Consider the following 25,164-nt stretch of genomic DNA (forward strand, 5'->3'; position numbering starts at 1 on the left):
AGCAACACAGCCACGTTTAAGACAAATGTCATGTTTTGGCTCTTCACGGCACCCGTAGTTTGGTTGGCATCTTGATTGTTTTGGCTGTTGGTTCAAGGCTTTTGGTGTCAAGTCGAACAGTCTTTTTGAGGTTTGTTCTTGGCACACCATTGTCACATTGGCTGTTCGTGCAGTTTTTGTATTTGTCGTTGTGTTTGTATCCCAACTTAGTTTATTTAGCGTGCGGTCAGTGCAGCTGAAAGCTCATGATATTACCGGACCGATGTCCGGTTAACTGTGGTAGCGAGCCGCTGACAAACAAAGCTACATCTCTAGCCACAAGTAATCGATTGAATGATACAAATCGCACTTTGACTGCCATGGTCAAGACTGTTTATTATAAGAAATGACACTTTCTTAGGAATTACTGATTAAATACGCCTAACAATGACGGCTAACTTAGCTAGCCCTGTAGCCAGTAAATAGTCGGGAAGGCTAACGTTAGCAGTGGCTGATGCCGATTGGATGCTAGGTAATATCCCTGTGAAGGTGTGGTATGATTGATAACGTTTAAATAACGCATCGTATTAACTGGTAAGGATCGTAGTCAAGTAACTTAAGAAAACACGCAAAACCCCATGCTAAGCTGACCGGGTGTGAATGGTTTTTCCAAATGTAGGGTGGGGCCCTCTGTGAGCTAACTGACAATGACCTGCATGTAATGAGAAATTTGTCTCCAGCTAAAGGTTTGTAACTCCCCAAGCTGCACGGAAGACAAAAAACACTCTTGGGTGATCAGTTAAAGAGTTTCACCTGCTAGATAAAGTTGAGGAGCTAACGTTAGCTGTCTCCATTGGTAAGCTAGGTGGTACTAAAACAGACAGAAGGTGTTTTTTCTTTTAAAAGACTGTTATAAAGAAGGACGTATGTATAAACACAGAGGGGCCACTTCCCAAGATGCTTGGCTTTTGTTTAATACACTTACGTCTTAGAATATTTAGGCGTTTGAGCTTAAAAATACAATCTTTTAAATAAATTCTGAATGGGCCAGTAACTAAAATACGTTTATTTACAGTTGTGGCATCATGTCTGACAAAAGTGAGTTGAAAGCAGAGCTTGAAAGGAAGAAGCAACGCTTGGCACAAATCAGAGAGGAGAAGAAGAGGAAGGAGGAGGAACGGAAGAAGAAAGAGGTAACGTTAGGTGTAACATTTTCTTAATGTTGTGAATATTTATTTATATTGAACCTGAAAAGGAATATGGCGAATAAACATATTCAAAACCATTAATGACTTGGTGTAAGCATCTTAAAAATAATTGATCGACATATACGACAAATTCCCATGCCTTTTCCATACATTTAGGATCCTTCTGAGTTAGTTGGCATACTGATCTTAACATAACCATCCTTGTTAACCTCTCTTGAATGAGATCTAGATTGGTAAATGAGTGGTGTGTATGAAAATGCAGTTTTACAATAATGGGTAACATACAGTTTATACTCAATAAAATAAAATTCTATTAGTAGTATTGTCCTTATAAGAAAGGTTTATAAAAACCATTTCACCATGTTACCTGGTCTGGAAATGGTAGAGACAACTCCAACACAGGGCTGTGGACAAGTAATGACTTTAGCTGATTTTATTTGGTTTCTTATTCACTGTTATTAAATATGGAATTTTAGCCTTATAGTAATTGGCTTGATTGAGACAGTATCTGTGTTGACCATTTTCTCATTTACTTCACTGGTGATGATGTAAACATGGAAAAATGAAGCTTTAGCAATTTTGTCTGGTCATAGACTTTATCCCTACAATGTATTGGTGGGTAGAAGTAACCCACATATATATGTATACATTCTGTACACCCTATTGTCTGTAATATGGATACATAAAGACGGCATTAACAAGGTATGCACTGTTTCTAGGCAGATCAGTTGAAAGATGCTGCAGTTCATCAAGATGACTCTGACCTGGAGAAAAAAAGGCGTGAGGCTGATGCCCTGCTGCAGAGTATGGGCATAACTCCAGAGGTTCCTGTTGGTATGTCTCATGTCACCTGTGTTTGTATTTTGCAATTTGTACCGTTATAAAATTCTGACAGCAACTTTTCCTTCTAAGCTTTATTTTAAAGGTTGGCAGCAAACATATCAAGAACTTAACATAAAGATAGCACAACAAATATGAAAGCTATATTTGTTTATAAATGAATGCTGTGTATAAATAAAAAAAACAACAAAAACTATAATCTGCAGACTGTTGCACAGTCTCCTCAACAGGATTCCTGAACTTAATATTTTCATGCCTTGTTTCAGTTTTTGTCTTCAGACAGTTAAACTTTGGCTGCATGACTGAGGTTATATTGCTAAATTTTGATATAAGGTTGAGGGTTTGATGGTGTATGGGGGTGTTCGCTAGGCTGATGCCATATGATTCATTACCCTCTTAAAACAGAGGCCCCTAAAGCAGAACAAAGTAGTGGGGAAATTACCTAAAACATGTTTTTTTTTACCAGGCTACCAGCTAGAGATTAGTTATAAGAAACTTCACAGAGTAAGTGTTGTGGTAAGTGGAAGCCTGAAGGAGGCAAAAGTGTATTTCAATATGGCATCAGTCAAGATGATAGAAGCTTTTACAAAAATGTCTTTGAACACCTGTACAGTGCAAGTGGAAGCACTGATGAAAGAAACGAGCACTGGTACACTTATGCTCATGCTACCTTTACATTGTCCCAGACCTGGAAATGTGGAGCACTGTCATGTTGCTAACAGCAGGTGGCAGAAGAGATCCATACAAAAATCTTTACAAGCTTCATAGCAAACATGCAAACAAACTTGAAACAGAAATGACAAAACATTTTTGTCTATTTGTTACACTTATTATTGTATTTATTCAAACATGTTCTGTTCACACGTTTATATAAAAGAATGGGCTGTGCTGGCATGCATTTGTAAACTTGAACTTGATTTGTTACTAATTTCAAGGGTTTACATACATTTAAACATGTCCAATAATATCTGTCAATAAGTCAGTATAACGATAGTATATGTCAAACATTTGATATAACAAAGTTGCTGCTATAGCACGGATGCATATGTATTTTGCTGTGATTATCTCAGCGTCTTTACATTGTTACAGTTGATTGTTGTCTCTTGCTGTGCAGTCCCTCCTCCCATGTCTCCAACTGCCAAATCAGCGGGCACGCCAAGTGAGGCAGGGAGCCAGGACTCTGATGGAGCCGTGGGGCCCAGGTACACACACACACCCACACATGCACACACACACACCCATCTCAGCAAATGTTTGACTTGAAAAGATCTTTCCCACTTCCAGTACAGGACTTCATAAGTGTTGCAACAATGCCAAGGTCCCTATTTCTCTTAATTCAATGCTCTTTCTCCACCAAAGATAAAATGTTTATAAGTACTATTTGTCTTCTTTTTGTGCTCGTTTATGCTTATGCCAACACGATGTTTGAAAATGTGCTGCACTGCAAAAAATATATAAAGCATTTAAAACACTTTTTATATTGCTTAGGCAAACTTAAGTTTGTTTTTGTCTTGTAAGCTTTGCATCACTCCAAACTGCAAAGGCTGTGACTGTATGTAAAGGCTGATTATATTAACACCAGCTGAGCTCAAACTTTTTCCAAAGCCTCATAGCATTACAATGAACGATGACAAGTTTATACCAACTGAGTGCATGTTTATTTAATTTGTGCTGTTGAATTAGGACGATCCTAAATTAACAATAAAACAGCAGGCCGCTGTGATGCCTGGGGGACTTCTTAACCCCTAATTAGAGCCCCTTCCCTGGGCTGAAATTCAAGCTCCCCCAGTGTCCCATCAGGCCCAGGGAGCTGTTCCCCCTGCGTGTTGACTCATTTCCCTCACCAGCATGGCCATTTCCTACACACATGGAGGTCATGTTTTCTCCCTGAGGGGTCTCTCTCTCCCTCTCGCTCTGTCTACACAACACTCAGAACCTTTGGTGTGACACAGTTCAGGCAGTATCAGCCCCGCAGGCTGCAGATTATACCCCGTGTCATCACAGTCAGAGGCCCTGTGTGTCCGTGCATTTTAAGCAAGTACCTTCTTCCACCTCTCAGTGCAGATAGATTGAAGCTTGATTTGTCCAACAAAAAAGAAAGAAATATGCAGTTTTAAGTGTTTTGTTAACATGCAAATTTAACTGATCTGTGACCAAGGATCCAATCAGCATGTTGGGTGCCGTAATGCTAACTTGATATGCTCTCTTCATTTGTGCTTGCTTGTCTCTCTCACTAATGCTGCCTTGTTGCTGTGACACTAACCAGGACTCTGCACTGGGACTCTGATCCGTCCACCCTTCAACTTCACTCTGATTCTGAGCTGGGGTACTGGACACTCTCTTCTCTCCTTTCCTGGTCATTTTCCCTTCTCTCAATCTCTGGCATGATTACTTTGTCTTTAAAAGTCATTATTTAGTTAATGCAGTCCAGGAAAACAGTTAAGTCGTTCATACAAGACCTTTTACTTAATTCACACTGGTTGTTAAACTAATGTGAAGCCATCCCATCAAACATTCATTAACTTTGATCAGCACGAGTTCAGTTGCACAGAGGTGAGAATTGTTCTAAAAACAGATGAGAGTGGACAATTTTTCTCTTGTTAAAATCATTACTGTTTTGTGAGATGTGGTGCAAAGTTTGAGTTGGTTTGTGCTTTTTAGGCGAGGAACTCCAAAACTGGGAATGGCCAAAGTCACACAAGTGGACTTCCTTCCACGTGAGATTGTGTCATACACAAAAGAGACCCAGACTCCCGTCATGGCCCAGCAAAAAGAAGGTGCTTTCTCACATATTATTTTACAGGTTAACATTGAAAAATAAACAAAAACAGTGTGTGCATGTGCATGATTGTGTGCATCATAAAAAGGCATTGGTCCAATAAAATTTATAGCGCTAACAAAGGTTTATTTTGTTGTATGGAGGATGCAGCACTTCATGAGAATTATTCATAACAAGGGGTACTGTGGGCTGTATGAGTGTACAAGTGGATACAGGAAATGAACTACAAGTGGAAGAGATTTGATTTTACCAAGCAGTGAGATTAAAGTAAAAAAAAAACAAGAGGCCCAGGAAACATAAGAAGTCAGAGCAGATATTAAATTCCAACAAGCTCTGCTCTTCTGAGTCTCACATGCAGCTCTACAACCAGCTCCGCTTTGGTGTAATTAATGAGCAGGATGAGAAAACCAGCGACAGGAAGACGAAATGTGATCGGAGGGGAAGATATGAAGCACCGTGCATACAACTGCTCGCTGCCCCTGAAGCATGTCGATATGTATATAATTGCTGCACTGAAGCTTTTGTGTGGTTGGCTAAAAAGAATATTTGGGCTACCACTAACATCCATATGTTGAACACATTCCATAAAATACACAGTATTTGTGGGTGTGCTTCTTGTTCTAGGCTGATTTAATGATAATGTGTTTAGATCCTGTGGAAGATTTTTGTTCTTGTGTTTTTCTTTATTTCCAAGAGATATCAGAACTAGTCATAGAGCTGACAATACCTCAAATTATAGCCACGGCAGTGAGTCTTTTTTTATTTTTGTAGTTTGGTCAATTTATTTGCATCAGCTAACACATTTTTTTAAGCATCCTTGAAAGCCTGGTTAGGATTTTAAACAGTGTACTGATTGTTGGTTGTTGTCCGATCAGGTGATCTGTAGAAAATTCTGAGGTGGCATGAAGCGTGAGTAAGACAAAATTGTGTTATATTTGTGGAAACCTATAAGCAGAACTAGTGAAGGATGAAGAGCATCCCTGTGTTCCTCATCACTCTTTACTCTGGACTCTACTGGGCACTGTAAAACTGGGTTAAACAGCAACGGTTTCTGCCAGCTTTTGCACCCCCCCCCTTCTGCCACTATGTAATCATTTCATCAACTCCCTCGCTTCCCTGTCTTCTCCCTTCACCGAACAGGCACATAACAAAACACACTCAGTGACATTGTGCATTTTCACACCATCACTTTTGGCACTCGATGAGACGGCGGCATCCCCCCCCCTTCCCGGCTTGCTCCCCTCGGCGCATTTGTGATATGTGGGGTGGTGTCGGGCCTGGTCTGTGATTGAGAGATTTATCGTGTTGTCAAAAAGAGGTAGCGCCGCAGCACTCTCAAGGTCAGCAGGCGGTGGCATTAGAGGGAGCGGCGGCCCTGCCCTAGTTGCTGTAAACCGAGGGTTCCCTGGAGAAAAGCGTAAAGGATTTATGGTTTTTAACATCACCTGCCCTGTTGACCCAAAGAAAGACCCCGCGAGCAGTCCAGGAGAAAGCATCTTCATTGTTATGTTATTTATTTGTTGGTAATGAGGACAGATGTACATTTTATCATCAGAGAAGTACTTGACAGTCTTTGTTATTCTGGTGCCTGAAGTCTCACCTGTGTCTTATTAGCACTATATAAAGCTGGATTCCATATTGATATTTGTCGGCCTATATCTTAATTTTTACAGGTTTGTGACCGTTGCACAACAGCCATCCATTTTTAGTCTGTAAGCTTTTTTTTTAAGCCCTTGATTTAAGCCATCAGATTGGTTAATATCCTTGGTGCTGCCACAGTATTCCCAACATGCACCAGTAGGTATTATGCAGTGTCAGTATGCTCTCCTCAGCAAGAGGTTGTAATTATGGAGTAAGATATTGTTGGAGGTTGGGGGAGATGGGGGGTTGTGTGCGTGTGGAGTGGTTGGTCTGGTGCAGCGTTTAAAAAGGCTTGTTAGGATTATAAGTATGCGGAGCAGTTTAGTAAATCTAATATTTAATTGAATGTGATTGTTTTAATCACTCTGAATTCAGAGGCAGGTTCAAACTTTTAATCACAAAAGCCCTTAATGAATGCCTTGTTTGAAGTGCCACTTGTAAATGTGGTCAGATTTTATGCACTTGATGATTAGTACTGTTAAAAGTGTATTGTAGCCCTCTGTCATACAGCAGCTAATAAATTTGAATGGGAAATTTTGGTATATTCTCATTGTTTGTTGCGGTTTATGGTTGTATGATTTCAGTTTTCTACACCTTTATGATTTTTTTTTGTTTTGTTTTGTTTTTTGTGTTCAGTTTCACGTAAGAGTCTGCGTGTTGTCTGAGTCCTGGTTGTGGCTTTCTGCTTACCATTGCCATGTTTGTGATCTTTAGACCTCAGTGTCAGCAGAGACATGTGTAACCACCTTTGGAGAAGTGGGAAACAATAGACCTCTGTTTTACAGATGGCTAAACACTGTTATCAGATTGACAAAAGTCTGACTGCTGATGCCTTTTGTTTGCACAAGTTTTAAACTTGGCTGCACTACTACACGCAACCACAGACGCTGACATTGTGCAACTTGGAAAAAAGCAAAAATGATGTGTATGTGGTTGTGTGTGTTGGCTCATTACAGGCCTTTATTCAGCAGAGACAAACATGCTGAAATCAGTTCCTTGTTCTGTCTGGACATATAGAAAGTGGAAGACACCTGCAACACAGAGCAAAGGTCATTTAGTTTTGTAGTTGTATATCACTGGCCATGTTTGCATTAATATATTGTCCATTGACTGAGACCTGTGGTTACTCTTCCCCCATCCTGTCCGACTCTCCCCAAAGAGCTTTTTTAACTGGTACAAAAGCCATAATTGGGCCTGCTTTGAGAGGGGGGTGTCAGTGTATGGGACATTGGTGATCCGGTTGAATTCTGTTAAATGCAACTCCCTCCTCCCCACGCCCCCCTTTCATCCACCAGCCACCCTGGCTAGGCGCTACCACCCCCCCCACACACACATCCCCAGCGGGGTCACCAGGATCACTAGCTTTTCTCCAAATGGCCATTTTGGATGGCAGGTGCATTATACCCTTTATTTTCAGATTGTCTATCTGCTCCTAATGCCTGGCAGGTTGATTGCTCTGGCTGCCTCACCAGGGAAAGGGCTGACGAGCATGGCCGGGACTAGTTGAAAGACAGTGATTACTGTTTTCCTTTAAGCCTGATTGAGGCCCTTGAAAGGAAAGATTTTAACCGTCTCCTGCTGGTTGCAGAGTATGGCCGTACATTGAAATGGCTTGTGTCATCAACCCAGTTCTGTAAACTCATCAGCGCACCAATAACCTTCTTCCCTAAACCTCCGTCTGAGAAAGGGACTAAATCACGTTATGGACAAAGTGACAGATGACATTATCATTTAGATTATTTCAGTAGGAAGGAAATTTTGGCATGTGGTGCTGTCATCTTAGATTAACTATAAGGTTCATATGAAGATAAATGCCTGTAGGAACCAGATGAGTATTTCCCCTCTCCTCATGAATCTGTTTTGTCCTGTTTTTACAATTTTTATTTTTATTTTTTTACATTGAAAGCATAGGCTGTGTGCTGTCTCTAAGAGATGTTTTCAAAAGGCGTGTTCATCATCTTTGAGGTAGAGCTGGTGTGCAGTTTGCCAGCTGGTCTGGCCTGTATTTTGTTGTACATTCTCTGAGGTTGAATAGGAGATGCAGGACCTCCTGCTAGGATGGTAATTGCACAGCCTTGCCGTTCAGGGAGAAGCTTGTCTCGAGGCAGCCAGGCGGAAAACCTCTGTGCCATCCCCATGCCACCTCTGAAGAGCACAAGACAATCCCAGCATCGCCATCTGCTTTTGCACCATGCCGTCATCTGGTCAGACCAATGGGATGGGCTCGGGCAGCTGCTCTACACCCTCTGCCCTGCTGCCCTGTGGCCTAGAAAAGGGTAACCTGCTACTGGGACATAGAGGAAACAGTTACACTGACAGCTCCACTCTCTGTTGAATGGCTAGATTCTCATTAACAGTTGGGAAAGACAGGGGTCCCTATGACAGCAAAACACCCGCTGTGCTGTGTCCCTTTAAATGACAAACTTCAGTGCTTTAGAGGAGCAGGTTCTTTTTGAAAGGCAACATTGTGCTGAAAACCAAACAAATGGAAGGCAGAGACACAGAATCAGTCTATTACCATGTCTGTAATCATTGCATGGAGCTTTTACTGAAAGAAGAAAATAATGGAGGTGGAGGATGTAGTGACCAAAAGGTATGAAATGCCTGTTTGGAGGCATGATTGCCTGTTCTGTGAAAGTTGTTGCTTTGAATTCGATTTTACTACATTCGCAGTTTTGACAAAACTGATAGCATAAAACTGCGATGTACATTTCCTTACATACGAATATGTTGATTCAGAGATTTTGTTTATATGTCCTGACCCTGCGTATTTTTTAGTGTTTAACGGAGTTCACTTTTTGATCAACAGAGGATGAAGAGGAGGAAGAAAATGCTGCCCCTCAACCAGTAGTCGAGACACCAACTGAGAAACTGGACCAGAAGGAGGAGGAGGAGGAAGGTACTTGAACTGAGAAACTCTAGTGAAATTGAGCCACTTCATTTTTTTCTAGCAGTTTTATAATTGTGTGTATAATACAAAGAGGCTTCTATTCCTGAGCTGCACATTTTATTGTGGTTATATATTTCTCTGTACAGCACCCCCCCATGAGCTGACAGAGGAGGAAAAACTCCAGATCCTGCACTCAGAGGAGTTTGTGAATTTCTTTGACCACAGCACTCGTATTATTGAGCGAGCTCTATCAGAGCACGTGGACCTCTTCTTTGACTACAGTGGCCGTGACCTGGAGGAGAAGGAGGGGTATTAATTGAACAACTAGTGTTTCTTTTCTTCTTTTTTTTTTTTTTAAAGCAAGCATGTAACTGGTTTTTGAAGAAGTGTTTTTTATTGATTTGTGGCGCTTTGTTTTTCCCCAGTGAAATCCAGGCCGGAGCAAAGCTCTCTCTGAACAGGCAGTTCATGGATGAGCGCTGGTCTAAACATCGTGTCGTCACCTGCCTCGACTGGTCCCCCCAGGTCAGTCTTTTTTTTTTTGTTTCCTCAGTTCAGTTTAACATGTTTCTCAGAGCACCATTTAGAAATCGTTTGCAATTATAAAAGTGCCAATCCTGGCAATGAGTTTGTGTTTTTGGTTTAAAATAGAAGTGTGCATAAGTGGTGCTAATTGGCTGTTAAATCAGCTTTGCTTTGCGCAGCCATAATGCTTGACAGCATCTACTTATAGCCACAAGTCCCTCAGGAAAAGTAAGTTATGTCCTACACATAATGTCACTTAGAGACCGTAATGATTTGTTTCCCCTGGTGTCCAAGGTCATTTAATGCACAATTTTGCAATGACTTTTGACAGTGATTGAACACCAACTGTTTGTTCACAGTATTTACTGGCTTGGAGCGATTCCCAGACCCTTGTGATTTGAAATTATGTATTCACAAACTGTAAATCTTAGATCAAGTGTTGGAAGTAGCAGAGGTTAATGGTTTATTTACGTCTGGATAGTGATCCTGTTTTCAGTCTGTGCACTTCAGTCGGCTTTAACGTTTCACTGAGCTGCTCAGTTTGAGTCTACTGCTGTTACTTCTCAGCACCTTCAGAAATATGGTTTATGGTTAAAATTATGAAAGGAAAATGGAAAAACTTAGTTTATATGTCCTACTAAAAACTCAAAGTTACTTTAGGTACTTAAAGAACCATAAATCATTAGGAAAGGATTACTCACTCATTAAGGCATTCAGCAGCACCACACAGGGCAGGCGAGGCTTGTCCACACAGAGCCAAGCCCGAGGGACATGTCTGCCCCCCCCCTAACATTCATTTAGCCTGATTTGTTTAGTTTTTTTTCTCCATTTCTGTCACCAGTATCCTGAACTCCTGGTTGCCTCATACAACAACAACGAGGATGCACCTCATGAGCCAGATGGCGTGGCTTTAGTGTGGAATATGAAGTACAAGAAAGCTACACCGGAGTATGTCTTTCATTGCCAGGTACCCAAAGTAAAGTCTCTCTGCTTCTTTTTTTCATCAACCCCTGTTTGCTCAGCCTCCCTCCTCTGCTCCCACACCCCTCACTCCTCTTGCCTTCATCCGCATTTGTGCATTTACCATGCTGGCATCCACCTCCACCACATCTACCCACAAGCACATGTTTATGCGGCGCCAGAGAAGACCTGTGGTGCAGGAGCTGAATGGCATCTGAGCACTGCAGCAGGATTAATTGTGTGGGGCAGGGCTGGTTATCATGTGCATCTAAACAAGGGCCCTGTGTTCTGACGAGCTAGCAGGGAGAGCAGCACTCTGCTCTGCCTTGTTATAATGCCTGCCCCAAGGCTCATTCACCAAGACGTCGAGTAGAACCACATGTTGTTGCCTCCAGAGCGGATGTAGATGCAGGTGTGTTCTTCCAATGAACAAAACTGTACAAAAGTGTGAATGCAATTTTCTGTGTGCCTCCACATTGGCTCAGAATTTGATTTTCCTAATCAATACGTAAATACGTGGGTCAAAAAAGTTCCTTTAGGGGAAAAAACATTGAGGTAAGATTGTGATAGGTGAAGCAGTGAGTACAAATAGGCGCCTGAAAGCTAACCTCAAGACACAAAATTAATGACTCAAGTCATAATAAAAAAATAAATAATAATCCTGTTGACCAGCTTTGAGTTTTGTTTTGCTTATACTGTGAGAACTGAGGCGTGAGTGATGAAAGATGTGTTCTGGTTGTGTTTTGGGAACATGCACAGAGCTGGGTTTTTTTTTTTACTTTTGAGATGAAACAGGAAATAGCAGCTTGAAGTTGATGTTTTCCATGTTCTGATTTCTGGCAACTTTAGAGAATTCAAGCGTTGCTGAAATAAAACTTTGCACCTCTTTTTCAACCATTTATCCAGACGTCGATTTATTACATTTCAGCCTCGTGGTCAGTTACTTTAGTGCAAAATTGAAGTTATTATGATATGTGTTTCTATTCATTCTCATCAAAAATATAATGTAATATAAAAAAATGCCCATCACAGTTTTTCAGAGCTCAGGGTCACGTCTTCAGACACGTTGTTTTGTTCAAACAGTACAAAACACAAACATACTCACTTTACATTGATATAAACCAGAGATGGAGTATTCAGCAAATCCTCAAACTGGAGAAGCTGGAACAAGAATGTGGCAAAGCGATAGAATAGTTGCCATTTCATTTTCCATTAATCTTCTAATCTTTGACGTCTGAAATGCTTATATTGTTCAGTTTGTGCTAGTCTCTGCAGAATTACTGCTCGAATTATTTTGACTGCTTTCTAACAGTTTTTTACAGCAAAAACATAAATATCATGATGTTCTTACTATGTCGAACAGCTTAAAAAGACTGACAGATCTTTAGGCCACAGTGGCCGTCGCCACCACAGAGACTGAGTGAGTGAACAAGTGAGTCTTGTTCTTAAAGCTGGACATGCCCGACATGAGTCTGGATGCATTTGTCTGATTGGGTTTGGAGTGACAACACACGACTGGTGACTTGCTGCTGGGCTGTGTCACTTTAAACTTGTACTTTTTCATCAGCACAGAAATTAAACATCGCCTCTGCCTTTCTCCACTTCTTCCACATTCTTCCAGTCTGCCGTAATGTCGGCTGCGTTTGCCAAGTTCCACCCTAATGTTGTGGTGGCGGGCACATACTCAGGACAGATTGTCCTGTGGGACAATAGGAGCAACAAGAGGACCCCAGTACAAAGGACTCCCCTGTCAGCAGCAGCACACACGGTACAGTAAACATCTGATAGAGCTGACTCGCACTTTTTATTTTGATATAGCAGAAGGGTAAAAGCAATCCCCCTCATTCTGTTTGCAGCATCCGGTTTACTGTGTGAATGTGGTCGGCACCCAGAATGCCCACAACCTGATTAGCATCTCCACTGACGGCAAGATGTGCTCATGGAGTCTGGACATGCTTTCACAGCCACAGGTACGATATATATATACTGTGGGTTTTTAACTATGGGTGGTCAGAGGAAAATGTCTGAGTTATGTTAATGATTTTGGGTTAAAGATTTGTACAGCTTAGTTTTTACATTTTCTCTTTCATCTCTTCCTGCTCCTTCTACTCGTGTGTCGACCATTTTGGCTTCAGTGCTCCTGTTTGGTATATCCCCCAGATTTAACTGTAGCTGCTCTTCACCTCATTTTTCAAGGAAATTAACTTTGCTAGCTGTGTCATTTCACTTGTATTGCCATTACCCCAATGTGGAATTAAATATTTTTTATTAAATAATATTTGAATTTTGATTCCACATTAATAATCTGTCAAAAGATTTTTATAGGTTGTGCTGGGCAGCGTGTGTGTGAACATGAAGTCTGGGCAGGGAGCTTGTTACGAATGTTGTTCCATGTCCCCTCCCCTCTGCAGGACAGCTTGGAGCTAGTGTTCAAGCAGTCCAAAGCTGTGGCTGTCACCTCCATGTCTTTCCCTCTCGGAGATGTCAACAATTTCGTGGTGGGCAGCGAGGACGGCTCTGTCTACATGGCCTGTCGTCATGGAAGGTGCGTTCATAAGCAGCCGCGGTCCCCAGTGTCCCTCCAGAATACGGCCAGGAAACTGAGGCAGCTGGTTAGGCCCACCTAGGACCGAGTGTCAAATAAATATAGCCCACTCACTTCCCAATGCAACACAAACCTAACACTTGATCTCGTCCTGTTTGAGGTTTCACTCCTGCCCAGTCATCCTGTTTTTCTTTTCCGCTTGTCAGTTGTGTTTGTAAAGGTCATTCAACATAAACAGGGCACACATGCAGGGGAAACAAATCATTTTTCCCTGTCTTTTAAAAAAAAATTTTTTAGGTATGTTTCTCCGGGTGAGACAGTTTGTTTACAGTCACTTGTCCCAGGCAGAATTAAATGTGCAGTTCATCCCACAGTGTTCTCGTGTAAGAGACTGGGGCTGCTCTCACAGCAGATGGTCCTCAACAGAGAAATGTGGCTTAAATCAGAGCTGCCGCAGAGTAGCGTGCTAGCTCCACACTAAATGTCCTGCAGTATGCCCAGAGACCACGGAGAGGGGATAGCTGCTAGGTTTTGTGCAGCAGAATCACCTCTGTAATTGGGGGAATAATTTTCCACCTCATTTACAATGGTATGATACTCTCATCGCAGTTAATAATGCATAAGCATCACTCATGCTGAGTATTTACCTCTCTCTGTTAATTATCAGAGTCTCTGTTGGGTAACAGCTCTGCAAAATGTGGTTGAGGGGTTGCAGGCACTTTTGCCACCCTGCTGGTAATCACATGATATAAGTAAGTGATTAATGTGAATACATCCGGCAGAGGTCCATCTGTGCTTGTTGCTTTCTTTGATGCTTAATGTAACACCCAGATGTTTTAATCATTTGAATGTGATTCCTAAATGAAATGTATATTCAAACATCATGTCAACTGAAGTTCATTACTCAACATCTGTTGCTTTTCAGAAGTGAATTTATCATGTCTGATTTGGTCTGTGAGTGCTTTTGCACTTACTCCCCACTACATCTATGTGCTCCACAGCAAAGCAGGCATCAGTGAGATGTTTGAGGGCCACCATGGGCCCATCACAGGGATCCACTGCCACACAGCTGCAGGACCTCTGGACTTCTCCCACCTGTTTGTCACCTCCTCTTTCGACTGGACGGTCAAGCTGTGGAGCACTAAGGTATGAGCTAGATCTTCTGTATGTTGTACTTAAGCTGTTCTGCTAAATAGCAAAAACTGAACTCCCTGTAAATGAAATCAAATACTCCTGCAGAACAACAAACCCCTGTATTCGTTTGAGGACAACTCGGATTACGTGTACGATGTCATGTGGTCTCCGACTCACCCCGCTCTGTTTGCTTGTGTGGACGGAGTCGGACATCTCGACCTGTGGAACCTCAACAATGACACCGAGGTAATGTTGACAACAAACTGCAAGCATGTTTTCTATGACCACTTAAAGGAAAAAAGAATTGTGGGTATTCTGTAAGAAAGCCACACTCGGATCTTGATGAGACATGATCTATTGTACTTCAGAGGTGCATGAGGAGCACATTTCCACTCCTCTGATTGTTGGTCTTGTGTGTTATTGCTTTAGGTCCCTACCGCCAGCATCACAGTAGATGGTAACCCAGCACTCAACAGGGTCAGATGGGCTCAGTCTGGCAGGGAAATTGCTGTGGGAGACTCTGATGGCCAAATTCTTGTGTACGATGTTGGAGAGGTGAGCTTCTTACCGGCTATTGCTTCTGCTTTAGTGATTAGTGCCTAATTGCACAATATACCTATGGTCAGTTTTTAAGAGCATCCTGTAGATTTGTCAAAATATTGCTCAGAGTCCGAGTGTGTGATTTAGCCAGTGTTCATACAGATGCATATGAAGCATTACCTGTGATCCTATGCCAATGCAGAAGGCAGCTTGAAATCTGAATCACGGCTCTGTTTTGCCCCTTCCCCCACAGCAAATTGCCATTCCACGAAACGATGAGTGGACCCGTTTTGTTCGCACGTTGACAGACATCAACGAGAACAGGGATGATGCAGAGGAGCTGGCAGCTCAGCGCCTCGCTGCCTGATCTTGTTAACATGGGACCAGTGTTGTGCTCCTTAATTTTAATTGAAGAAAAAGATGTGATGACAGCATAACTGGAGGAAAAGGTGAAGTTTTGATCACAAAGAAGTATGGACATCTTTTGCTTTCTTACACCTTTAGTTTGGACAACTCTGCCTTCTCAGTTAGCTTTACCGTCACCAGTCTTCCTTGAAGTAAAGCAAGTGACAGGACTGTCAACCTCAGACGCTAACATGAAGCCATATTCACAAACACAAACAGTCCTCTTTTCTATAACCAGATGCCTTAAGGTTTAATTTGAATCTTGATTGTAAAACCCCTACTTGTCTTTATTTACAGCACATTAACACGAGCCTTAATTTTGAGTTACTGTAGGTACTCCACTCTGCATATTCATTAAAAACACTCAAACCTGTTCTCCATTTCTACCAAAGTTGTAGCAAAGCAATCACATCTTTGAAGATCCAGGAATGTAAACATCTCACAGCTGTAGCCCATGTTGTCATCTCTGTTCCCTTTGACTTGATTACCCCAAATGTTCACTTATTTGTATAATACTGGAATGTCCAAGATCCACATGTCTTTCTACTTTATACTGTATACTGCATCAGATTCCACTTAATCAGTGCAGCTGACTAGACTTAAGATAGCTGGAATATCGTCAATGCTGTAACTGCTCAGTGATTTCCAGATCTGTGATGAACGTTAATGGGATCAGAACAGAGATCATTTGTTTCCACAAGAATCTCAAAGCTTGGTGTCAAACCTGAGACTGTACTTTTCACACAGTAGAAACAAACAGTTTGAATGATTTATTTCAATAAAATACAATAAATACATTTAAATTATTTCCAAAGTTCCTGGTCATGATTTCAAAATAGACTTTTGAAAACATCTGTACATCCTTGTGCCTCTGAAATACAACTGACACATGCACACCAAAGCTATTGCACACCAGGAAAATGCAGTAACAATGCTCCGTAATACCATAATGTGCCTCTGTAGAGAAGTACAATATGTACAATAAAATTGTGCAAGCTATGAAAAGAAAAAACAAAGCAAAACTCGTGCAGCGTTCGATGTAACACGACTACATTGAATCGAAACATTCATTAAAGCAAGTCTGGACCAAACAACAAGAGGAGCATGCAACCCTTGTGGTCACGGCGAGCGATGGTTTATGAAGCCTGCGGTTCTGCTGTGGACCCCGCGGATTTGCTTGTCACCTCTCCAGAGGGTTTGAACTTTGGCAGGTGCAGACCAAACTTTCTCTCCACGCCAGCAAAGGTCGCCGCAGCCAGACGGTAACCGCCCACGTGGTCTGCAGTTACACAGGGAAGGTCCTTGATCGTGGGTTTGGGAGTGGGCTCAGAACCAGCAGGACGACTGAAGGGAGAGTCAGATTAGGGCCAGGCAGTTCATGATAATAACGAGTGGTTCATTCCTGTTAAAACCAGGCTTGAAGTACTTACTGTCCTCCAAAGTCAATATAGAACCATCTTTGCAGCAGTTCATAGGTCACCAGGGTTACAGCAAACTGTGGTGAAGATCTGCAGACACGAGCTAATGGAAGATAAAATTACAATGTGGGATTTACATTTCCTTATGTAGCTTCCAGATAATGACAGCCACCAAAGCAAGTCTCATTTTCTAGTCATGAAACCACTTATAGAACTGTGAGTGTGCATCTACCTCCTGCACCCTTCCAAAATGCCCGGAAGCCTTCTTCTTTGAGGATCTTCTTGAAGCAGTCAATGACTCCGCTGTATGTCGTCTGGCCTGCTCGGGCTGCCACCTGGAGCCTGGTCTTGATGACATCAGCAGGGGTCACTAGCGAAGCCGCCGGTACACCTTAGGGGCCATTTCCCAACAAACAAAATGAAGCGCTTTCACTATGCACAGATGGTGTCACATTCTGACATCCCCACTGCAGCATCATGCAGAGTTTGAAATGGGTATAGCTGTATAGTGTGATATGACAAAAGCACTGTATATAGAGGCACAGTGGATGGAAGAAACATAAACAGGGAGGAAACCAGAATGTATTTCTTGAAGCAGAAAATCTGACACGTCTCAGTAAAAACACAACATTGCTGGTTGGCTGTCCAATGCCATGGAACTTTCCAGATGTTCCTTACCAGCAATAGCTCCAGCAGTAAGCAGCTGCAGTGCCCCCAGCCTTCCTTCCTCATCTGCCAGCTTCGCCTTGGTGTGGGCATAAACAGGGAAATAGATGGCAGAGAAGGGGATGTCACGCAGGAAGCAAGCTTTGGCTCCCTAAAAGGAAAAATATATATTTACTTAAAATATATATATGCAGCATAACAAGACTACTAAATGGGCAGAGGCAGTGAGAAGGTTTGTGCTGAGGATTAAGTGGCCTGGGAACTGTCTCATTCAACCTACAGGGGGCCTTTAGTGCTGATGACAGAGCCAAAGAGCCTCAGGCAGAGCTACGACATCTAGAGAGAAATCCATCACACACGCGTATCACAGACACCACGGACCCTGGTGTGCTGGCTTCTTCTACCAAGAGGAAGTCAGTAATTTTTTTTTTTTCTTAACAAGCCACACACTGTCTGCTACTCATTAAAATATGGACTATGGACACATGACTGGAGCTGGAAAAGAGCAGTAGCAAAGCGTAATCTCTCAGTAATTTGCTGCTGGTTGTTGACCGCAGTTCCTTTTGCATGTCTAACGCTGTTTTGGAAAAAAAAGCAAGAGTCAGGAAAAACAGTTTCATGCTCACATTTCTGATCCTGAGCTGCATCATGTCTATGTACACACAGCTGTTGGATCGAATCTAGTAGTATTTTGTCTGTGCAAATCATTTGGTAATATATGATAGTGGAAAATAATTACTCAAGAACTGTTTCCATTTGTCATTTCATTCTTCTATTTCATTACCATTAAGAGGGAACTATTACATCATGGTTACTGTATCAGTTTATTTTCACTGTTTCATCCAAGATCAAGAGTCAATTTCCTCTTTTTTTTATTTGAGCTTTAAAATCGAATTGAAGCATTAGTTGTTTAGATATACATTTTCATTTTGTGAATTCTTTCTCTAAATATAGGACATCTGGTTTGTGCTTGTGTTCTTGATAATGTGGATATGTGCTAGGCCTTCAGTTGTTAACACCTGTCCTAGTTAAAATAAACTCCAGTCAGATGACTCCTAGAGGCGTTTGTTTGATCAAATGTCAGTCATAGCTGTGATTGTGCCATAATCTATTCTCTTTTTATTGATGTCAGCCTGCAAGCAACAGGTGTGTGTTTCCCCTCAGTTTGTTACTGAAAACCTCTTCATACACTGAAGTCAACAATAAATAAACTCCTCATGTTGTTGGCATTATATTTCAGGAACGCTAGAGCACCTTTTGCTGCCCTTGTATGGATGGCTGAGGGTGGATGCTGTGGGCGTCATAGTGCTGCAGAGGTGTTGACCTACCTTGTAAAGGCCAAAGAAGCCCAGGTCTCTCACAACACTCAGGGCGCTGACCCTGGGCGCTGTAGTGATCTCTCCCGCCACCTGCAGACGGATCTTAACGATCTCTAGAGGATTTGTGAAAATCACCTGGGAAGCTCCAGCCTGCAGGATGCAACAGGAAAGAGAAATAGCAGGTGAGTGGTTTACATGTAGAGAGCAAGGTGATAAGTGAGGTTACACATCTATGGGGTGAAATGTGGGTGAAGATGGTTATGATGTGTAAGCATTTCTTGCTAGTAGGAATTTTCAAATTATCTCATTAAACTTTAGCACAAAAGGTCTGATATTGTCAGAGAATGGCCTTGACAGGGGAAGCAAAAAGCAGGCATTGATAGAAGAACAACGGGGGTCAGAGTAGAGCTGGGATAGGGCGAGGAGAAGCCCCAGCTCATGGTTGGGAGGCTCTGACCCTGGCACCAGCCCTCTGCCCCTTTGCATCCCCTGAGGCACCTCCTGTGGCAGGGTGAGCGGCCCAGCCTGGCCTCACCCCGCGCACTTCCCCACTTCACCCCCGCTCCCAGGGGATAGCGCTGAATCACCCAGACAGCTCAGGATCCTGGCAAGCAGAGCCCTAAGGGCACAGCACCCTCTGACTCAGGCACATTTATCACCCTCCCCAAATCTAATCAGGCCCCAGGATGGCTGCTGGTGACATTCAGGGCAGGGGTCTTATCTGTAAACATCCGAGCAAAGGTCTAAAAAAAGCTCTGGCACATTCAGTCATTTTCAAAGTGGAGGGAGAATATCCGCTGCTCTGAAGATTGATGCACTCATCCCTTCTCTTTTATCTTCTCCAGTTCTCTTTCCTGATGAAAGCGATAATTTAACGAGCATTTCCCATCCGATTAGCCAGACTTTAAGAGGATGTCGGCCAATGTATATAAAGCACATGAAGAAGTTAAAGAAGGCCATAGATGGGAAATGTTCTTAGTAGTTAACAGTATGTAATGGAAATATCCTTGTTGGACCCGTCCCGTGACCGCGTCTCGGATATATACCGCGTTGTCAAACTCAATCACAGTGAGCCAGATCCCGCTTCATCCAGGACCCTTCAGGGCCTCTTCCTCCAATTGCACCCTGACAGGGGTCACAACCCCGCAGACCCTGCTCCTCTGTGAGCAACCTGTGGGCTCTGCTCCATGGCCCGCCTGCTTCACTTCACCACAGTGAACAGTTATATGTTTAATTCAGAGTTGTACTCAAAAGCTGTTATGGGCCAAAATTAACAAAAAAAAAAAAACTTTTTAGAGGATTCAAAGTGTAAATTTAACCCATTTAAAATGAGTTGACGAGAAAAATAACAATACATGTTTCACATACATTTAATAAATGATTATTACTGATAACATTTTTAAATGGGAAGAATTTGCTGATAAACTGAGTCAAATAAAATTTAACAAAAATTTAATAAGTTGCCACAATTAATCAAAATACCAATTTAATAATTCCCTATAATCAGAAAACTAAAATTAACATAGATCCAAACTCTTGGACCAAAACAGGAAATTGGTTCAGTTCAGTTCATCCACTATTCTAGCTGCTGTCTTTCACTTACAATATCAACACAAGTCCTACACTTAAGTATAAATGTGAGGTGCTAAGCGTCATCTGAGTATTTACAATTTATGCCATTAAATCTGACTGCCTGACTGCTTAAGCTGCTTGTTTACACACAGAACATACAGTATGATGAGTTTATAAAATGTGACGTGTTGTTGAAGATTAAACGACTCAATAGAATATGGAGTCGTGAAAACTTCAGCTGTTAACACATAGCTATCCAGCCTGCAGGCACTCTGTCATACTATTATACATCCAAACTGCACTGAGAGTGTGGGTGTGTGTGTGTCTGTTGGCAGCAGAGTGCTTTCTGCAGTTCTGTCATGTAATTTAATTTCTCTTGTACTAACTGATTAACTGAAATATTGATCCACGTTACAAGTGAACAAGCTAGGCTGGTGTTCAATAAAAGATGTAACATTGGTCTTAACTGTTAGCAAGTATGTACTTATGTAAACCGCGTCATGACAATCCAAACAGGGTCTCATGAGTATTGAAACAATACAATAAAAGAAAAAAATTCAAATCTTTCTCTCCATTAATTATTTCATGTATATTTTTGGTGTTACTTGCTTTGGAGTCTATCATCTATAGACAGAATTTAAAGGCTTACACATCCACCAGCGAGAATCTCTGCAGGGAGAGGGATGGTATCATCTTGTGTGGTGAACTTGTCTCTGACAAAATCATTCACCTGGAAAAAAAAAAAAGGCAGATGAGACACAATCCCAATCTTCATAGTAGGGGCATTAATGTTAACTTGTGGTTGCAGTCACATCTTGATTGCGAAGAGTGTGTTTCTTCTATGCACTATGCATATTTTTCATTCACAGTGAATCACTGAGAGCAACTTTTGGAACACTCTAAGCTACACGGTGGAATGACTTGCCGTGAGTTTGATAGCTTTCTCCGGGGCAACACCAATGAGCTGCGGGAGGAGACCTGCAAAATATTATTCATAGATACTATTAGAATACCTGACGGAGAGACAGGTCTGGCTTGAAATGAATGCACATTTTTTATCTTTGCTGAATGAATACATCCACTGACAGCTAGAACAATATAAGCTGCAGCAGGGTTCTTGTGTGCCTAAAACAAACCCATAAATATTTACAGATGTGGCCAATGCACAAAGGTCCCGTTGAGACTCAACAAAAATCCAAAAGTATGACACTGCTTGTGCAATACGGGATCAGCATTGCTGAGGCTTGATCCTGGTGTTGGTGGGGAACAGAGAGAACTGTGTAGTTACGGACAAGATCGAGGGAGGGACCGGGTGCTACGGTGGTGATAGCCACCATACTGTTTCACCGTATGTCCTTCATCAAGCCAGATAAACTTCTGAAGGAGCTGCTGAGTGACTGCTGCTGGTATGCAGCCAGAAAACAGCCGAGCGCGTCTGTCTCTGAGTCAATCACCCTCTTATCATGTGCAAGAGAGGAGGAAGGGGGGCGGAGGGAAGTGGATCAGAGCAACAAAGAGCTGCAGTGGTGGAGATAGCAGTAGATGGCAGTCTTGACTTCCTTCATATGAGCAGTCTGTGGGTAGAAGCGTTCATATTTCAGCACCATTATCTCCACCCAGGCAGAGGCAGATCAGACACTGCTACTACATGAAATCTGCTGGTCATTTTCCTTGGGGAGCTCTCCCAGGTATTGAGATAATGAAAACGTGACCCCTAGGTGTTGCTTTATTCGCTGCCAAACAGAGAGGGCAAAGGTTTCTGGTATCAATTAGCAAACCATGCTGCTGATATTAGCACAGTGACATATCCTGATGCTTTCCCATCAGACGTTTATGCAACATCAACATGTTGACCTGTACACAAATTTCAGGTCCCCTTATAAAATCTGTAACGGATTATTACCTCTGTAGAATCCGAAGAAGCCCTCGTACCGAAGCACTTTCTTTGCACAGTCAAAGCTGTTCTTGTACATCAGCTCTCCTACAAAGGAGCCAGTGGAGCGCTGGTTCTGCATGCGCGTCTTCACCAGGTCGATGGGGTACACAGCCGTGGCACCGGCGGCTATAAAACAGACATTTGGTGAAACCGCTGATTGAAATCTTAGCTCTGTATTTCTAGAAAGAAGTATTCACCAGCATTTTGAGCACCTAAAAAAACTTATTACACATAACGTGTGTGTGTGTGTGTGTGTGTGTGTGTGTGTGTGTGTGTGTGTGTGTGTATGTATGTATATATATATACACGTTTGCCATTTTTGCTTGAAAAGGGACTTAAACAACAAATCAATTATTAAAATACTCAAAATATCCACCAGTAGATTTCTCAGCTAATTGTTTCAGCTCTTAAATAGATTTTGAGCTCTTAGACACTCCTCTTCATGCTTTATTTGGGTCTTATACAATTAGGTTGTGCAATAATGATTAGTCAGTCAGAAGATATGTTTGTGGGGAGGTTGTTTAATGATCAGTGAGAAATAAATAGTGCTGTGTTTGTGTATAAACTAATAAAAAAACGGTTATTAAGCTCAGAGCTGGAAGTCTGGCGGCTGGGAAAACTGTTCTGAACTCCTGCTCTCAGCTATGCTTGCCATGTCTTGTCTGACATCAAAGGCTGCTGTAATGACCCTTCTCTCAAACATGCAAACAGCTCAGTCAGCACAGAGGGTGAAAAACAGCTCATTATCACCACAGAGACATGGCAGTTTCACCATATGCCTTGTGACCCTGACTAAACTGGCCACTGGTGAATAAGGTCTTTGCGTCTTTGTGGAGAGCACACACACACCCACACAGTGAAAGTGTGTTCCAATCTGAGAGGCAGTTATGTCAGAGGTTCCTTGTATCCCTTCTTTCCAGTGTTATTAGACAAAGATTCCAGAGAGTGCGGTTCCGGAAGATTTGTGTCATTCCAAAGCTCCGACTCCAACGACAGCCTGGAGCCACCAGTGGCACGGCAGCACAATGCCGGAGCCTCACATCACAGCCCCTCTCCCTGCAGCACAATGGCCGGCCCCGGGGTCCCAGTATGCCGGTCTGGCCAGCTAAGGTTACCCCTCGGGCGGGCCGGGGGGCTCTGCAGCAGACATGTCACTCACCTCCAGCGATTGAGCCCAGGGTAAACCTGTAGGCAGACTCTGCAGCCTGGAGCCAGACAGGCCGAGACATTTCATGAGTGTACTGTATAGGAGAAAAAGACACCAGTGGTCAAATGAATCTGGAGAAAGAAGGGGGGATCAGAACACTGACCATGGTTATTAAACTATAGCGAACCAGATACATTGCGGAAAGAAAAATGCTATGGAGTACTCAACAACACAGGAAAGCGCTGGAATGTGGACATGTCATGTAACATCTTATTCATTATCAGCCAGTATTAAATGTCACAGACAGACCAACTCTGGATACAGTAAATGACTGTGTGAAACTGTAGCTGCTGCACATGCTACATGTGGGAGGCTATAAGCTAAAGGTCTTCTTTAATTTTTTTTCAACAAAGTGAAATTTCACTCATATCTACTTGATCACTGGATCAGTGTTTGATGTTGAAAGCGAATCTCCTTCGGTTTCACTGCGGTGCAGGGGAACAGATTAGCCCCACAAGCCTTTTTGATGTAAAGATAAGTATCTACATGAATATTACACAGCCCGAGTGAGACTCTATTATGCACGTGTGCAGGTTTGCCTGGACCTGATGAGAAGGGAGTAGTGCAGATCATTCTTTCCCTTTTTCCCAGATGCTTACACCAAGGGTTTGCATGCTAACAAGATTGAGGTCTTGATCAAAGGGCTTAAACAATTAGCCTACTTCCACTAAAGGGCAGGCCTGAGAATTGCAGCATCCCCCTCAGAGGAATCAAATTCCAGACCTCTGAGCATGTCCCAGGAGCACGAGTGGCCTGAAAGCTCTGACCACAGCCTGATATAGAGCCATGTTATCCGGTGGAGCCAGGAACTATTTTGCTCTCCCACATCCACCTAGACTCCCATTCCCCTCCTACCATTAGCAGACTTTGCTAAAGGCTCCTAAAACTCCTCAAGCCCCACACTGATAAAAGCCTCTTATTAGCTTCTCAGATGTGTGATTACAGCTGATGTGTATGTGCAGCTATACTGAATAAAATGGGGAGAGCCTTTCATGAAGAGGTGAGACGCAACAATCCATTTATCTTCTATAACTATAATTGGTGTACTTTTATCTACGAGTTTAAGTAATGCACCTCACAAGGCAAGAAAAACATGGGTACTCTGCTAATTCAGTGACTGAACATTCTCCCCTTTTCTGCTTTCCTTTCTGAGTCGGAAGCAGAAGGAGAAGAGGAAAAAGCTTTGATAAAAGGCAGGAGGATGCAAGGTGTATTAGAAGAGTACATCGGGGTACCTGTCTCTGGGTCTCTGCTAGGTGGTACGGCATGGCTCCTTCCTCCAGCGGGGCTATCCTCTCAATGTCTGCGAGGTTCAGCCGCCTTAACACACAACAGCAGGGAGGGAGATGGTTACGCCAGGAAGAAGCAGAGAGCCCTGCATCTACTGTGAGCAGCAGCCAGTGATGTAAGGTTTTCCACAGACATTTTATTGGCATATAACTCGAAGTTACTGCAACTTTAATTTACGCTCATATAAACAACAGCCAAACAAAGCTGGAAGAGGGCCCGACACGTAAATGAAGGTACTTTGTTACTAAATGTTTGAGACACAAATATTCCCTAATGGCCTAATGCATCATAAAGTCTGTGTCCATGTTTT

At 42.5% G+C, this 25,164-nt stretch overlaps 2 protein-coding genes across 7 annotated transcripts in view; one reads left to right on the top strand and one right to left on the bottom strand.

The window, feature by feature from the left end:
• Positions 1-16,252, top strand: dync1i2a (dynein, cytoplasmic 1, intermediate chain 2a). Of its 5 annotated transcripts, none has more exons than XM_020596537.1 (17): positions 1-130; positions 1,055-1,172; positions 1,907-2,021; positions 3,142-3,229; positions 4,294-4,353; positions 4,689-4,804; positions 9,257-9,346; positions 9,484-9,646; positions 9,763-9,862; positions 10,704-10,829; positions 12,444-12,590; positions 12,679-12,792; positions 13,234-13,367; positions 14,369-14,513; positions 14,607-14,747; positions 14,931-15,056; positions 15,295-16,252. In XM_020596537.1, the coding sequence occupies exons 2-17, from the start codon at positions 1,065-1,067 to the stop codon at positions 15,406-15,408; spliced, it is 1,887 nt and encodes a 628-aa protein (XP_020452193.1). In that variant the 5' UTR covers positions 1-130; positions 1,055-1,064; the 3' UTR covers positions 15,409-16,252. The 5 variants fall into 5 exon arrangements, with proteins under 5 accessions (XP_020452193.1, XP_020452197.1, XP_020452194.1 ...); XM_020596538.1 differs by lacking the exon at positions 1-130 and adding an exon at positions 173-321; XM_020596540.1 differs by lacking the exon at positions 1-130 and adding an exon at positions 587-725.
• Positions 15,676-25,164, bottom strand: part of LOC109958135 (calcium-binding mitochondrial carrier protein Aralar1-like) — a 17,596-nt gene continuing 8,107 nt past the window's right edge. For both annotated transcript variants that reach the window (XM_020596535.1, XM_020596536.1), the window contains exons 9-18: positions 24,800-24,884; positions 23,517-23,598; positions 22,325-22,483; positions 21,347-21,399; positions 21,071-21,151; positions 18,859-18,999; positions 17,543-17,681; positions 17,097-17,255; positions 16,877-16,967; positions 15,676-16,790 (exon numbers count right to left, since the gene is read on the bottom strand). In XM_020596535.1, the coding sequence (XP_020452191.1) occupies positions 16,583-16,790; positions 16,877-16,967; positions 17,097-17,255; positions 17,543-17,681; positions 18,859-18,999; positions 21,071-21,151; positions 21,347-21,399; positions 22,325-22,483; positions 23,517-23,598; positions 24,800-24,884 (1,198 nt within the window). In that variant the 3' untranslated portion in view covers positions 15,676-16,582. The remainder of the gene's footprint in view (positions 16,791-16,876; positions 16,968-17,096; positions 17,256-17,542; positions 17,682-18,858; positions 19,000-21,070; positions 21,152-21,346; positions 21,400-22,324; positions 22,484-23,516; positions 23,599-24,799; positions 24,885-25,164) is intronic.

This window comes from Monopterus albus, unplaced genomic scaffold (assembly GCF_001952655.1).
Source record: "Monopterus albus unplaced genomic scaffold, M_albus_1.0 scaffold30.1, whole genome shotgun sequence".
NCBI classification, from domain to species: Eukaryota; Metazoa; Chordata; class Actinopteri; order Synbranchiformes; family Synbranchidae; genus Monopterus; species Monopterus albus.